Raw genomic sequence first — 16012 nt, forward strand, 5'->3', positions numbered from 1 at the left:
CAGGGGGATGGAATGCCTCTCCTATGAAGAAAGGCTGAGAGAGTTGGGGTTATTCAGCCTGGAGAAGAGGAGGCTTCGGGGAGACCTTATTGCAGCCTTTCAGTACTTAAAGGGGGCTTATAAGAAAGATGGGGACAAACATTTTAGCAGGGCCTGTTGTGACAGGACAAGGGGTAAACTAAAAGAGGGTAGATTCAGACTAGCCATAAGGGAGAAATTTTTTACAATGAGTGTGGTGAGACACTGGCATAGGTTGCCCAGAGAGGTGGTAGATGCCCCATCCCTGGAAACATTCAAGGTCAGGTTGGAGGGGGCTCTGAGCAACCTGATCTAGTTGAAGATGTCCCTGCCCACGGCAGGGGTTTTGGACTAGATGACCTTTGAAGGTCCCTTCCAATCCAAACAGTTCTGTGATATGTATGGTTATATACGTGTGTGTGTGTGTGTGTGTATATCTATTTTTTTTTATATATCTCCAAATATATTTGACGGGTGAGGAATGTGGATGTTCTGGAGAACCAAACCCTAAACTTGGTATTCAAGGGATGGGAGGAAAGTTATAAACAAACTATTAAGTGCACTGACACGCATTGATTCTGGCATCCTGGCTGTATTCTGTTTCAGACTCTTGGCAAAAATATAAGCCATGTCTAAAAACCTGGGCTAGACAAATAAAAGCTTCTTTTGGTCCACCCTCCAAACAGTTTGGCCATAAGCCAGTTGTGGTTCTTAAACCATATGGCCACATAAGCTCAGTCACAGAGCTGTGCTAATAAGCTTGTCATCCATAGCAGTTCTCCCTGCAGTGACACTCTGGAAACTTGTAAAAAGTTATTCATCCTCTGATCACTTTTTTTTATTCTGCTCTGCCCCCCTGCCCCTGAGGCGCTACTCTGTTCTCTAACATAATCTCCTTTTCTTATTTGTGTACACATACTTTTGCATTGTTAGATAGTAAAAAGCATGCTGCTTAAATGGACCTACTGTGTACTACCCAGGAGTGATCTAGAGCTCTGTGCTTTATATCGCACTATTCTGAAATGCTGGGTAATCAGCCATCTTCATTAATCATCCACAATTCTTGTTAGCAGTAGGTTCTTTTTATTTTCTTCCAGATCATTGCTAAAGATTTCAAGTGTTAAACTGGAAAGGATGCTCTGTAGATGCTGCTAGATAGTCCACTTGAAGTTACATGTTCACTGATTTCTTTTGCTTTCTTTTCAGTTAACTAGCTTGTAGGCCATTTTATGTGTACTCTATTAATCACTTACATGGAATAAATGATGCTGTTAGTAAAGAGGAGAAAGGAAAACAGAAGCAGGTTTAACAAAGGAAGTAAAATGGAGCATATATGAGTACTTGGTTCGGAGGTTTTGGTGGAGACTAATAATATTTCACTTTGGTAGGCCTTCACTTTGGTAGTACATCTGGTTATCTCTTTTATCATCAAAATTACTCACTTCAAGTTTATGTTTTATGAATTTCAAGTCCATTTTCTCTACCTTGAGTATCCTATTTTTTGTTTTGTCTGCAAAATACATCTGTAATTACTTGAGGTGTATGAATTTGCTCTGAGTATTACTTGTCATATCTTCCTTCTGCCTAGGGCAACTATGAAACTGTACTACAGTGACTGTAGCTTTGCTGGCACTTTTTGTAACCCAATGCTCTCTCACTGTTAATGAATTTATAGCAGTGCCTTAGGTGTACAACAGAACAGTCCTCCTGTCCAGTATTCTGTGTCATATGAGTGTGTATTGTAATTGCCTAGCAATAATCTTTGCCTCTTGTAGACCATGACTGCTGTGTAATTTTTTGGGACCGTTGTATAGGAACTAACATGAACGATAACTGTATTTAATAATTTATGTGATGTGCTTTGAGAAGCATAGCATATATAGGCAGAAATACTTGGTCTTATTCCATAATAAGAAATGTTCATTTAATGTCTTTGCATTCCTTTTTCTTCTTCTCTCTCTCTCTCTCCCGCCTCCGCCCCTCTTGTTTGTCTGACTGATTATAAATGAGCTCTTCAGCTACACAATTTTCTAAACACTCTTAAGTTTGGATTATCCTGTTGGCTAACTTAGCGTAAACTGCAATTGTTCACAAGTTGTAATTCTAACCTCTAAACTGACACTTTAAAAATGCATTCTGTGTTCTTTTATCAAGAATTTTGAAGTATAACTGTTCGAGACAAACTTGACTATTTAATTGTCACATTAATTGCTTTATTCTGTTTTCTGGAGCCTTCAGAATAATAGCAAAAGTTGTTTCAAATAAAGTAAGATCTACTTGAGGTTCTCCCATTTTCTTCTGTCTGCCTGCCTGCAGAGAGAGGTCTATGCTCTAAGCAGGCCATATAGGCCAGATTCAGAAAACAAAAAAAAATCATGGGAAGTGGGTGACTCCAAGGGTGATTTCTCAATAAGGTTGAATTCTCTTTTTCTTCTGACTCAGTAGTGAGTTGCAGCTCAAGTACTAATCCTTAAAATTGAAAGCTCAACTGTTTAGAGGTGGTGTTAGCTGTATTACAAGAGGATTATCACAAAGAATGTCATTGCACAGTGAGCCTATTGCAATCCACTCAAGCAAATCAAGTTATAGATGATTTTTCCATAAGTAGACCTCAGCTGTAAAAGTTCACCAGGAGCTACTTTTGTTGTACAGAGTTAGTAAACATCTGTAGAGCCTTTGCAGTTCTTGAGCACATGTCCTCCAGCAGTTTTCCACAATCGCTCCCACTTTCTCATGAGCTCAGAAAAAATACAAGTTACTTAGGCAAGTTTAAAGGAATGCTTTTCCTTTAATATGAGAGAAGGGCAGCCAAGCTCCAGATAAGATATGGGAAGATATGATGTCCTTCTTACCAAAGTATGCTGCAGTTTTATTAGTGAATATCTGGGAGAAAACATAGATTACTTCCTTCAGAGTAGGAAGGGGACGTTCGAAAAAGGATGGTATAAGCAATTAGCAGCTGCTAAAACAGAGAGCATCTGGTTATGTTAAATGTACCAAGTAACTGTTATAATAATCTCAAGTATTATTTTGTTTAAGATGATACAAATGGAAAATTATTTTCTACCTGGAAGCTTAGGTTAAGAAAGTGATGTCAATCCTGCTATATGGAGGTCTCCAATCACTCCTCCATTTCATGAGGAAGAAGAAAACTTTGATGGTAATAAACACAAGAGTTGACTGAAATAGTGGATTTCCTACTTAAATATGAATAATTCAATTCTGATCTTGATAAGTCTACAAAACTAAGTTTACTTTTTCATCAGGTATTTCAGTGGCAAGATGATAATCAAGTTCTGTAAAGTTAGTTGTAGCTACTGTCTTGTTATTCGCCCAGCGCAATCAATTCCTGAATGAGTACTCAACTATCCACCCCAGTCATTAGCACTGCTGGGGGAGAGAGAGACTGGACCTAATGACTTCCTCTGCTCCTTGCAACCTAAATTATTCTGCAATTCTAAATGGTCACTTCTCTAAAGAATATCATAACAGTAGTTTGCATTCATAATGAAGATTTTCTTAGACAAAAATGGTGTTTTAAAAAGGTCATTGTAAATTTGAAGGAAGCATGGGAAAGTCAGTTGAGTGGCTTTATTTTCTCCCCGACGTTCCACATTACCCTTTCAGTGCAGGATCATGAACATGGATTAATCCATGCCAAAGTTAACATACTGATGATACTTCATCTTGCAACACTAGCTGCAGGCTAGTAAACTGACTCTTACCCATCTCCATAACAGAGGCAGAAGGATGCCACTTTTGCAAACAACCAGAACTTGCTCTGAAAACCGATGTCTGGCAGTATGTCCTGAGCTGAGAAATTCAGATGTGTGCAAGTTTGCCTTTGCTTCCCTAGTGCTATCTTGTGCAGGTTACATGGTGATGGACAGTATCAGAAAAATTGTTTTTCAGAGAAGGTACTTCTTAAAAGGCTTGCTTAACTGAAGTGTGATCACTACTTATCAGCTTCTTAAAGCTTTATGTATATTATTGAGTATAAAAACAAAAAGTTAACTGATTTTTTTTTTTCACTCCAAACTGGAAGAAACAGTCATTTCTCCATTTATTGAGATTTATTGTCTTCTATGAATTACATTTTACAGTGAACTTTTCCATCAGTGTTTAAAAATGCAAAATCATGGTTGAAAATGCAGTGCATCAGAACCGCTCAAAAAAAAATGCTTAAATATTATGATGCTGTGTTGTGGCATGGGAGTCAAAGTTAAGGCTGTGAATTACTAGTTGCCCACTTGAATGCTTATACGCCCAATTTTTAATTGGATTAATTGAAATTGGATTTTGAAATTAGAATTAATTTAAATTAATTAGATCTAATGAAAAGCCTTCTGTTGCAAAATAAATCACTGGCTCTTCATGTATTTCAGGTAACATTCAAGGAGCAACAATAGTGGATGCCCTTGATACACTATACATCATGGAAATGAAAGAGGAATTCAAGGAAGCCAAAGAGTGGGTTGAAAAAAACTTAGATTTCAATGTGGTAAGTAGTGTTGCTGATTAACATTTAATGCTCTGTTTAGTCTCCGGGGGCCAATTGAGGACTGGGTTCTAATATTGCAAGCATGATACAAGGCCACAGAATTTAGATCACTGATAGATAAAACAAGGCAGGAAGCAGAAACATAATAAACTTACCGCTCTGCTTATACGCAGTTTTTAAGTCTGAGAGATTTAGGTAGGTAGGAGGCAACGAGCTAGACTGAAGGAAGAAAAAAGGAGTAATGTGTTTACCATTGTAAAGTAAACAACAAACTTTTCAGCCCTTCTGGATAGAATCGGGACACTTCAAGCATTAATTTTTTTAGTTAAAACTTTACATTTTCACTTTGTGAAATCTTCTGCAAATTATGCTTGCATTTAAAGAAAGCTACACACCATACATATCATTTAAGTTCCTTTGTGTATTCTAATAAAGTTGAATCCCATGAGTTAGGCTGAACTATTGGCACAAACTGAGCTGCTTTAGTCTTATGAGGCACCGGGTCATCACAACTGCATGTACAAATCATCCTATTAACAGGTAACTATGCAGCCAAGAGCAAAGTTCATTATTAAAGTTTTTATTCTAGAAATGATCTGAACAGACAAGAACCTCTGTAAAACTTCAATTAGTTTTGGTCTTTTTTTTTTTTTTTTTTTTTTTCCTTTTGGGGGCCAGAGTATGTATTGTAATTGCTGGGTACAGAGAGCTAATGGAGTACCTCTGCTGATCGGTGTAGTAAAGTAAGAAAACATTGTAGGCACGGTACACTGAGCACTTAAAAGCTCTTGTACTTGACGTGCGTAATGGTAGAAACACTTTCTGAAAACAAAGTGCTTTTTCTAATATGTTATGCGAAAGTCAGGATTAATTAACTTCTCTTACATGCTTGAGAATTAATTATCATTTTAAAAAGGAGGAGTTAATAAGAGTGCATATTATATAGTTTATATAAGCAGCAATTTAGTGTGCATTTATGTTTACATTAATAATGTAAATACAGGATATTAAACTATGCTTCCGAGTAGTGTCAGATGTCTGAATGACATGCTAACTTTATCTTGTGCGTAAGATATTTTTTTTCTAAAGGAATTTTTGTAATATTAAATTCCTGTCATATTAGCTTAACATTATTAAGATGTTTAAAAATGTAAGAACCACACATCATAGAAAATAGCAAACTCCACTTTAAAGGAAGAGCTGACCTCCGCTTGGAGGAACATCATAAAGCGCTGTAGAGTGATTTACATTAATAACATTAAAATCTTTGGTTTTACATAAATCTTGCTATACTTTGTACTGGAAACTTCTACATTGAGATGGTATTGCCTACAGTTCCTTGTGTTAATTTATGTACTTTTTAAAACTTTGTAGCACGCACTTATTTTTTCTCAGCTTTTTAAAAGCTGTGAAGTCTTTCAAAATGTCTGAAATTTTGCATTGCACTAGTCGGTCAATGCAGCAATCCAGCAGATTTACCGAAACTGCTTTACAGATAATACTGATATGCATCAGAAACAATATCTTGTTCCTAATATTCCTGTAAATAGCTACCTTGAGTTCGACACCTCACAAAATTATTTTCATAATACTTCATAGTCATATAGAATTGAATTTTACATTGGCATCAGTAATGAGTAGATGAATTTTCCCAAAGTGGAAGGAGGAAATGAAAATAAGTGACCGCAACACTAACTTTAATAGTTGGCGTCAGTTTGTTTAATGGCTGAATTGTTTGAAGCTACTCAACTTGTACTCTTGTTTAGTTTTCCACTTTAAATATAAGTTCTAGTTTCAAATGCTGCTTTGTATTTGTATCTTATAGTTTAAAGTTGGAAATCACTCAACACAAAGAACAGCAGGGCCCTTTCTTTTTTGTTTAAGCATTTATCATGTATCAGGCAGTACTTGACATTTTCTGCATTAATGTTTTATACACTCTTACTTGTTCCTGGTTTAGAAACCTTTTTCCCATGAAAGTGATTTAGGTTTTAATAACTGACACACTGACATATCCTGAAGTGTTATTTCTTGTAAGTAGAATAAAACATGTTTCTGTTTGATGTTTCTGGTCATTTCCTGGGCAGTGGCTGCTTAATCAGCTTTTGGAGAAGCATGTTTGGCCTTTATTTGTATAAATAGGATTAGTTTTTTCTCTCCACTTAATCTTAGAACGATGCTTTTTAAATCTTAAATTTTCTTTAAAATGTTCTTTACAAAAATAGCTGTGACTGTATTCTGTGGCATAATCTTTTCTCTTTATATTTTACGACAATGCAGCTGGATAAAGCAAGTTTTCCTCTCTAGAAGTTTGTAGTACGTCAGACACTCATTGTACATGTTGAACTATTTGGCCAGCACTTGATCATTCTCATCACCTGATCATAAAAGTTGCCAAATGCCACTTTGTACAGTAAGCACTAGTTTATCCACATAAAAGGATTTATGGAATAAAGGTGACTTAATGGGAAATGGCATCATCTCTTCACATGTCAGATTTCAGTCCCTCAATTCAATGAATTAGTTGTCAGGGTTACTCTTGTTTACCCTTCTGAAGAAAGCAAACTGTTTTGATTTCGAAAGAAAATTCTAGGTTAACTAAATACCAACTTGCTTGGCAAACTTGTAAATTTTGGTAAGCTTGTGAGTGGACGTGTTTGGAAGCTTCCCCTTTCGGAGTATATCATGCTTAGGCTATTTTTATTATAGTTGGAGCTGGTAGCCCTGTGATTTTATAACTGAGATATCCACATTGCAATGCTTGGAGGTTTTTTTCTCTCATAACTGCTGAAATGCCTCATATTTGATACCTTGCTGAAGTTTCAGGCAAACTGAGTGGTCCTTCAGGAATTAAGTTGCATTTTCTGATTCTGTCGATGTTTTAAAAGATTTAGACATAATCGTACCTTTGGAAAGAGCTGACATTTAGCCGTGGCTAAATCCATGGTCTTTGCATCATGGATGTGCGCTCTGTTTTCCATTAAATTACTTCATCTCCGTGGGGGTCTATCTTTGCTCTTTCGTTAATATAGCTGAGGATTTGGTCTGACCTCCCACACATGCTGCTGCCTGCGCACCCTTTCGCAGTGCTTGTGCGTGGCCCTGTCCAAGGCTGCACTGGCCCAGGTTGTAAATCAACATCTTGCAACGGAGGAAAAAGGAGCCAGTCTTTCGCTAAGGGATCACTAAGGAGCTTGGCTGTTTCCTAGCTACAACTATGCACTGCTGCATGCTTCTCTGTTTTTATTTTTTCATTATTTCTTTTAGGACCTGCACACACACAGAGCATTCATAGCTTTCTGAAAGAGTTTCTGTACCACCACCCAACTTCTGCTTCACGCTGGGGAGGAAGCAGCAGCGAAAGGGGTGAACCACAGTGAATCCATACTTGGGAAGAGAAATTGGAAGAGGGATCTTAATGAGACGGATGAAGGGGTCAGGAGTCGTGGTGGAGAAGCTGAGCCACTTGGCACAGCAGTGAAGGGTTAGGAGTTGTTAAGTACTGGAATTGATGGTCCTTTGCTTCTACACCCAGACACACCCCAACTTCTTTAGGATGAGAGACTAACTGATCCATCCCCCTCTTCTTCAGCCCTGCTAAACTCCTTCCCCGCAAAAGGACAGTCTTGCCCATACTGCATACGGGGAACAGTCCTTGGCCTACATGGTGTCCTAAAACGTGCCTGGACATTAACTGGAACAACAGGGGCCCAAACCAGGCCAGAAGGTGCTAACAATTAAATGGTTTGTGGGACAGTGCTTGAATTCATGCTGTGACACACTGATCAGCCATCTGATGTGGGTGTAGTCAGACAGGACCAGAATGGGAACAAGGTACGGAGCAGGAAGCCATGCGCTTGTTGGGAGAAGAGGAAAATGGTTTCTTCTACCAGAAGATTTCTCAAAGGTGAATTTGGATTCAAACTAAAATAACCTTCCTGTTGGTTATTGGTGGATTTTGCTTTGTTTGCCTTATCCCTCTTTGGTTTTGGTCAAAATGCAGGATGGCAAGAAGTTATGATTGCTCGGTCAGGTGAAAGTGGCAGCGCTCTGTGCAATAGCTGTATCTATGTGGATATCATTTAGTTGACTTTAGTTGACATTTTGTGCGAGCACTGTCTCATTGTGCGTTATCCATCTCATCACAGATACCTTCCCTTGTTAACTGCACGGGATGGATCAACCTAGGAAAGAGTTGATGTGCTGTGGGGAAAGTGTGAAGTATGAAAGCGTTTCATTATTTGCTCTCGAATATGAGGAGTTCCTCTTTATGAGGAACTGCATAAAGAGAAGGGAATGAGTAAGATGGCAAGGATACGTTCAGTCTTGTGTCCTGCCAGCACTCTTAAGCAAAGCTGTTTACAGTTGTCAGTCGGTCACTGTATCTGATTTTATAAGCCACCCTGAAGCTTGAAGGCTTACTTACCAGTTCAGATTTTCATCTTTGTACTTAGTTTTGCAAATTTGAGTATCTTTTACAGAAGGTTTGTGTGCAGCTTCGTGCAATGTACAAGTTTTGCATGTAATACATCTACTGTTTTGGGAACTAGAAAAGAGTGGAAAAAGTATAGAAACTTGAAGTTGTGTTTATCTCTACTGCCATGTATGGGTTAACATACCCCTTTTCCAAGATCCCAGAATAGCAAACATTATTTGGATCTAATTTATGAATGCTTCCAGCATTTATCTTTAGCTCAAATCTATCTGTGGTGTGGCAGTCAGTAACAGGAGAGACTTTTAGAATCCAAATTGTTTATTTCAAACTTCAGCATTTACAAATTTAAATCCTACTACTCTCAAACTGTAGGTATTACGATTGACTTGTAATTATATTTAACAGTCCGTAACCTAATGTTCTGGCTTGGAGGCAGATGGTTTTTTGGTGCTTTATTCTTGGTGTTTTTTTCTCTTTAAGTGAGAAAATCAGAAAGTTTCCTAATACAACAATTTGCAACAGGATAGCTTTCCTATTTAAGAAAAAAAAAAAAAGGCATGTGGGTGGTGTGAGTAAATGGGCTTCAAGTAAATGTATAATGGGTCTAAGAGGAAGTTTAAGAAAGCCAGCAGTTGAAAATGGTTCTTTAGTTTGTGGGACTGTTTGTTTACTAGTTTGCCACGTAACTTGTTAGTACACTCTAAATGCCAGAGTTCAAAGTGACTTTATTTTGTTTTGATTATGAATAAGAAATTATTTTGATGGGCTAAAAGGAGATCCTGCAAACTTCTTATTAAATGCAGTTCTTTTGCTGCTAGGGTTCGTTAATGCCTTCAGTAACACTTTATTTCTGTGCCTGTTTAAGATCTTACAGTTTGCCATGTGGGGACTTCAGCAAGGTTAAATAGCATGTTATGCAATAACCAGGCTTTGACGCTTGCAATAAAAAGGTTGCTAAAATTGTTTCCCTTGTCTATGGGAACTGAATATTTTAGCAAGCTGCCACTAGATTTCATTTGTAGAATATGAATGAAACTTTTTTTCCCCACAATTGCAAGTAATTAAAATGTTGTTTAATTACAGTAGCTTAAAGTGAGCTATTGTAGTACTCTTCGTGTCTCTATCGTACTTCCTGGACTGCATGAAAATGCTAAGTTTTGTTGTTGTTCCCAACCTTTGTGCTTCAACAGGGGGATATTATTATTTAATAGTAATAATAATTACAAATCCCTCCCATTTCACTTGAAACGTGGGCCCTTTGTGTCCATTTTTTAGTCTGGAATTATATACATTATTCAGTGTAGGGTCCCTGGGGTTCTTTTGCACAGCCTGTTAACCTGCAGGATACGGGCTGTTTGCAATGGTATGGTATGGTATGTGGGCGTGGGGGGAGTCACTATATTCCTTGTACATAGGAGCAATAGATGGAAATGCAGATGAGGTGACTGAAGTTTTATTACACTCTTGATGAGACAAGAACTGGAGAACTGAAGGAGAGAAAGTTTTGGAAAGAATTTACGCAATAAAGAAGACTGAAACAAATTATTTGGTAGGATTTGTGGCCTTATTTGGATCTTTATAAAAACTAAGAGAGTAAGCTCTTTATCGAACATAAATTAAGGTGACTTGATTATTGTGAATACATTCATCCACATAAAGAGCACACAGTAATTTCTCCAATTGAATTATGAATGGCAGAGCAAGTACCAGTGCTGATGAGTGCCAGGTGGAAGCTGATACTAGATAAATAAAATTGGGTTGTATTTCAAATGTTGTGTTTATGAGCGAGGGTGACTTCCCATGAGAAAACGTAGATGGAAATTGTTTTGGCCTTGGTCTACAAATTTGTGGAGAGGGAGACTTTCAGGAAAGAGATGTGTTAAGGAAATGATCCAGTAGGATGTGAATACTGATTTTTGGAAGCTGGAGGAGTGCAACAGGAGAAGGCTTCAGGAGAGCCCAGCTGACAGTACTTTTGTTGTCTGAACAGTGCTTTCAACATTAAATTCAACCACAGCTGGTTGAAGCTTCGGCAGTTTACCAGTTGTAGACTTAATCCTCTGGTTTAGGAAAGGGTGAGGGAAGTGAAGTGGTGAGGTGCAGCTGAGATCAGATTGGCCCTGTCGTAGGTTTGCAAATAAAATACAAATGCAGAGTAACATGAACTAGCTAATGTAATTCTTGGCACTTCCCCCCCCGCCCCCCGCCCCGTTAGGTAATATTTGTTGCTTTTTGAAGATGGGGCTTCCTAAGGTATAGTCAGCCTCCCTTTCTTTAAAAGGAGTTAGTTTAATAGGTTTACTAGTTAAACCTGTCACATTCTGCCACTTCTTGAATGTTTCTGAGCTATGGTTCTTCTCTTCCGTAAAAAAAACTTATTTTAGCATTTCTCCGTCTCAAGACAAAATGTGGTAACACTCAGCTTTTTCATCCTTTGATGGTAGAGACTTGCTTATTTGCATAGCCTGAGTTTGAGAAAGAGCAGTCTCCACCATATGTAAATAGGTTCACTTTGGTGTTATTTGTCTAGCCAGCAATGTAAAGGATCTCTTTGTCAAAATAATTTTGTCTTTAGAAGCTAATCAAGGGAACCAGATGAAATTCCATAAATTATCACAGGTTTGCTCTTGCACGACATAATGGATACATATATTGCTTTTGGTTTTCTATTTCTCTAAGTATAGTGAGCAGCAGTCACAATTTCTCTGGATGTCATATAGTACTTGGACTATCCCATTTATGATTCACTTATCAGAAGATCAAACAGTGAATGATAAATTATTGATCAAATGTAAGATGAAAGACCAAATTACTCATATACTTCAATTAACATAAAAGCCCTGGAAGTAAAACAAAAATACGTTGTTCCCAATATACATATCACTTTCCCAAGCATCTACATACTTTCAGAATCCTTTATAAAAAGGAGACCTCCAAAACTAGCAGCCAGAGCAAGATGATGTTGCATGGGAACAATAAGAGCTTAGCACAGAGGTGTGCTAACAAAGGTGTTTCAGATATCGTCATACATAGCCCATGGCCATGCAGTCTAATTGGGGTACTAATGAAAAGACTGTAAAATTAGAGATTATATCTATCCAGTTGGTCAGAGTCATCTTATATACTTGAGATCTTACAAAAGGAACATCATAGGCATTTTAAAATAAGCATGTCCAGTCACTTCTCCTTACAGAAGTTCCATTAGATATAATGGAATTAATTCAACCACTTCTCAGACCTGCTATGTAATGATACAATGATGGTTTGAAACAGAAGGCTAAACTTGAAATAAAAAATAAAGTAAAATAATTCTGGCCCCTTCAGCTGGTGAAGTAGAAACTTTGGGAAGTGCAAATAAAGGTTTTTCCTATATATGTTGGCACTGTTAAATGGATTATAAGGTATTTGTGTACAGCTGGATCTGAGAGCGAAATAAAAAATAACTTTGCTTACTTAGGATTTGACTGCTGAGTAGAAATATACAGACTTATTTGTGCAAACTGTATGTGGATGATGATTAAAAATATGAAGAGAGGGTAATGATCAGGCATCTTAAATGTGTAATACAAAAAATCAAACCAGAAAGAAGGGTAAAGTTGGTGTAGCAGAAATCTGCTAGTTTTAGGACAAGTTCACTTTTCTTGACAGACTACTACTTCACACAAACTTTCCATGTAGAGATGACTGTTTCTTTGACATGAAATTATAAAACTTCTTTAACTGTTTTGCAAATTGCTATAATTCCCATGCTTTCTGAGAATACTGCTAGCCTGGTATAATGAGTTTAAGAATAACTATGTATTAAGCATACAGCTTTCAAATCTACCATTAATGAAATGTCTGTCCATTTCATTAATTGCATCTGCTTCAGTGGCTTGTTTAAGATTTTAGTAAGAGATGAGAATTTCAAACAAAGATTCAGAGATGTGTGCAAGTGAAGTATTCTGGTAACATTAAAACAATGGTTACCTTCAAGAAATGTCCTGAAAGATCACCACTTCAGCAAACATTCAGGATTATAGTGGAATTCATCTTCGTGGTTTGACAGTAAAATCTTTATTCACATTACTTCAAAGTCGTCTTTCTGTCTATAACTGAATTCCAGAAGCAGATGTCAGTGCATGCATACCGAGCTTTTCTTAAGGGGCCTTTGCATTCCTTGAAAGAAAGCAAAGGTTTGTGAGTTAAGTGGCAATATTAAATCCAGAAAGGCAAAATGTAAGGTTCTGGAAACAAAATATTCAGCTCATATATCACTCAATTTACTTTGAGCAATTCAAAATCAAAAAGTAATTTAATTCAATCCTTACAGGAAACACAAGTGTCTGGGATATCGGATTAACTCATTTCCTTGTCTAATACCTACCTCTTTACAGCTTCAACTTTCCCATATCAAAGAAAAGTTCTTGGCATGTGCTGAGGCTCAGGATTGAAATAGAAAGAACCTGAACTTCTGAAGAAGGTTCTCAAGTAAAATACTATTTATAGGAGTTTCAGCTAGCTCAAGTTCCAGGGAAGAGAAGCTGTCCCTATCACTCCTTTAATCATCCTTTCTTCAGTCAGGTCAGATCAGATCAGCCTTTCTTAAGTCAGATCAGTTCTCTACAAGCTGTTTTATGCATTGGATTTAGTTAAGGTAGACTTCTTTATTTAATGTAGAGTTCTTACATAGGTAGCCTGCTTAGCAGGTGAACAGCTATATTGTCTAGTTAGTTCAGATTTCTAGAGGATTTAAATGTTTTTATATCCATCTCCCCAGGTTTACCATATATCATTATATAATAAAAAGAAATGCACGGAAATGGCACTAGTTAAAGTTGAAGTGAGTACGTGTTTCCAGTTAACTTCATTCTCCTTCTTGCTGGATTCAGTGAGACAATGACTGAACACTTGGAAGCAGAAATACCAGATTAATTTTGAAAACAGAAACTAGGCCCTTTGGGTTTTTTTGCTTTGTAGTTTCTTTCAGAAAGAATAAGAGTAGACCAGTATTGGGAGAGCAGTGAGTGAGGAGAAACTACACAGAGTTTTGGTACACTTAAAATAAACTTGGAAAAATGTCATGTTCTGAACAGCGCAAGAGAGCAAGATAACTTTTTCACTTTGCAGTCTTAACACGATGCCAGGTCTGAGTTTTCAATAGGCAGGTGTGTGTGATGGCCTTACTTTATCTGCCCCTTTGAATTGTGCTCATATGTATAAAAAAACTGCAGGCACACACATATAGTGTATATGAATTATATGTTAATCAGAGCAATTCTGTGGATGAAATTATATCCTCCATTTTTAGAGTGGGAGGTGCACAATAGATTTTAGAGGAGAAAAGTTAAATGCGTGAGGGTAAGTGGACAAGTATTGTAGCAAGTCAGTGAGTGTTTTTTTGAAGTCTGTACCTTTACAACTGATGAAACACCAAACAACTCTCCGCAATGTGTCTAGATACCTTTCCTTAATCAGAGTGCCTTGCAAACTGAAAAGCATGAAGTAATATTTCTAATAAGTAACCTAGTGCTGTTTTCTTCTGCAAAGGCAGTTTACTAGAATTTAAAATCTGTAGAAAACAGGGAGCAACTTCTTCCTTCCTACATAAACTTGACATCTGAATGTATAAACTGGGAAAGTACAAAAACCAGCTGAGTGAGAAAAGCCTGCAAGCCCTTTGGAAGAAAATTCTGCAGTTCTAGCATGCATTGATTTATATTGAATATAGCTATAGTGTATGTCAGCAAATAGAAGATGGAAAAACACCTCAATAGAAGCAAGAGCAACCCAGAACACACGAAAGTCAAACACCTTATTTACGTGCCCGAAAGTTTAGAAGATTGACTGCTGGGTACCATTTTTCTACAGAAATACAAAAATGTAAAAAGTAGTATTACATAAAAAAGCGAAAATTAAGAAACTTCAGTAGATCAGCTTTTCAACTGAAAGTGTCTTGAGTGGATTGGATGTTGTGTGTTGGAGTAAAATTGGAATTGACTTGGTAAAGAACAAGAGAAGGTAGTGATCGTGAGATTCAGATTCTTCATTTAGGTTTGAATTTAAAAAGGCAGAGAAGAATGTGCTTTGAGTTTTGAAATAGGTAATGGCTGTATCTATACTGCTCAGTACACAAACCTAGTCTCTATCATTGGTAAAGACCAAGCCAGCTTGGGAAGGGCTGTCACTGTAATAGTGAAAGATCATCTGCTTCCTAGTGAATACATAACCATGATTACATTTTTATCATGAACATATAAATGACTCATTCTAATGTCACCTCCCATTTTACAATAACCTGCATTTAGACTTGAGGTAGGAAAATTCTTGTTGTGACATTCTGATCAAGAACTTCTTAAAAGATGTCTGAGAAACGATGGTGTGAGGTGAGGTAGTGTGGGACAGAGGATCTGAGAGCACATTTTGTGTGTGAGCGCAGAATCATCTGCAGGGAGGTATTTAGATATGTGGATTTAGAGAATGTCCAGATGGAGGAGATGAAAAGTTGAACAGGATGACGATAATGGAGAGGATTTTGTTGACGTGAGGAAGAGAAGGAAATACTTTTAAATGCCTGAAGTTCACTTATGTTGGCGTTCCCTACATCTTTTGTGTTTTGCCATTTACAGCTGTTGTAGCTTAATACCTGCATGTATATTAAAAAAAAAAAAAAAAAAAAAAAAAAAAAAAAAAAAACCAAAACCATACAGAAAAGTATCAGGGAATAAAATTATGTTTGTTTATTTCAACAGAATGCTGAAATTTCGGTATTTGAAGTGAACATCCGTTTTGTCGGTGGATTACTTTCAGCTTACTATCTTTCAGGAGAAGAGGTAAGATATTTCCACATGGCTTATCTGAAGCATCATTATCTAGATAAGTAGTTAACTTTTAGTGTAATAATTTTATTCATCAGAATTAAACTTGTTTAGAACTTTGAAAATGGCTTGTACAGCAGAGACCTGTCCAATGGATTTTCTTGCTTCTACTACTGTTGCTTTGTGTAAGTCTTAAAGTGTTAAATGAATTTTTTTTTTCCTGAGTTGAAACCATACCCAGTACATTCTTACTGAGCGTCG

The 16012-nt window shown here is 37.1% G+C and overlaps 1 protein-coding gene across 1 annotated transcript in view; it reads left to right on the top strand.

The window, feature by feature from the left end:
• Window positions 1–16012, top strand: part of LOC104080833 (mannosyl-oligosaccharide 1,2-alpha-mannosidase IA-like) — a gene marked incomplete at its 3' end in the record, with an annotated part of 52814 nt that overhangs the window by 11076 nt on the left and 25726 nt on the right. Inside the window, exons 3-4 of the mRNA XM_009583353.1 lie at window positions 4404–4519; window positions 15686–15766. Of these exons, the coding sequence (XP_009581648.1) occupies window positions 4404–4519; window positions 15686–15766 (197 nt within the window). The remainder of the gene's footprint in view (window positions 1–4403; window positions 4520–15685; window positions 15767–16012) is intronic.

Source organism: Fulmarus glacialis, unplaced genomic scaffold (assembly GCF_000690835.1).
Source record: "Fulmarus glacialis isolate BGI_N327 unplaced genomic scaffold, ASM69083v1 scaffold21368, whole genome shotgun sequence".
Lineage (NCBI taxonomy): Eukaryota > Metazoa > Chordata > Aves > Procellariiformes > Procellariidae > Fulmarus > Fulmarus glacialis.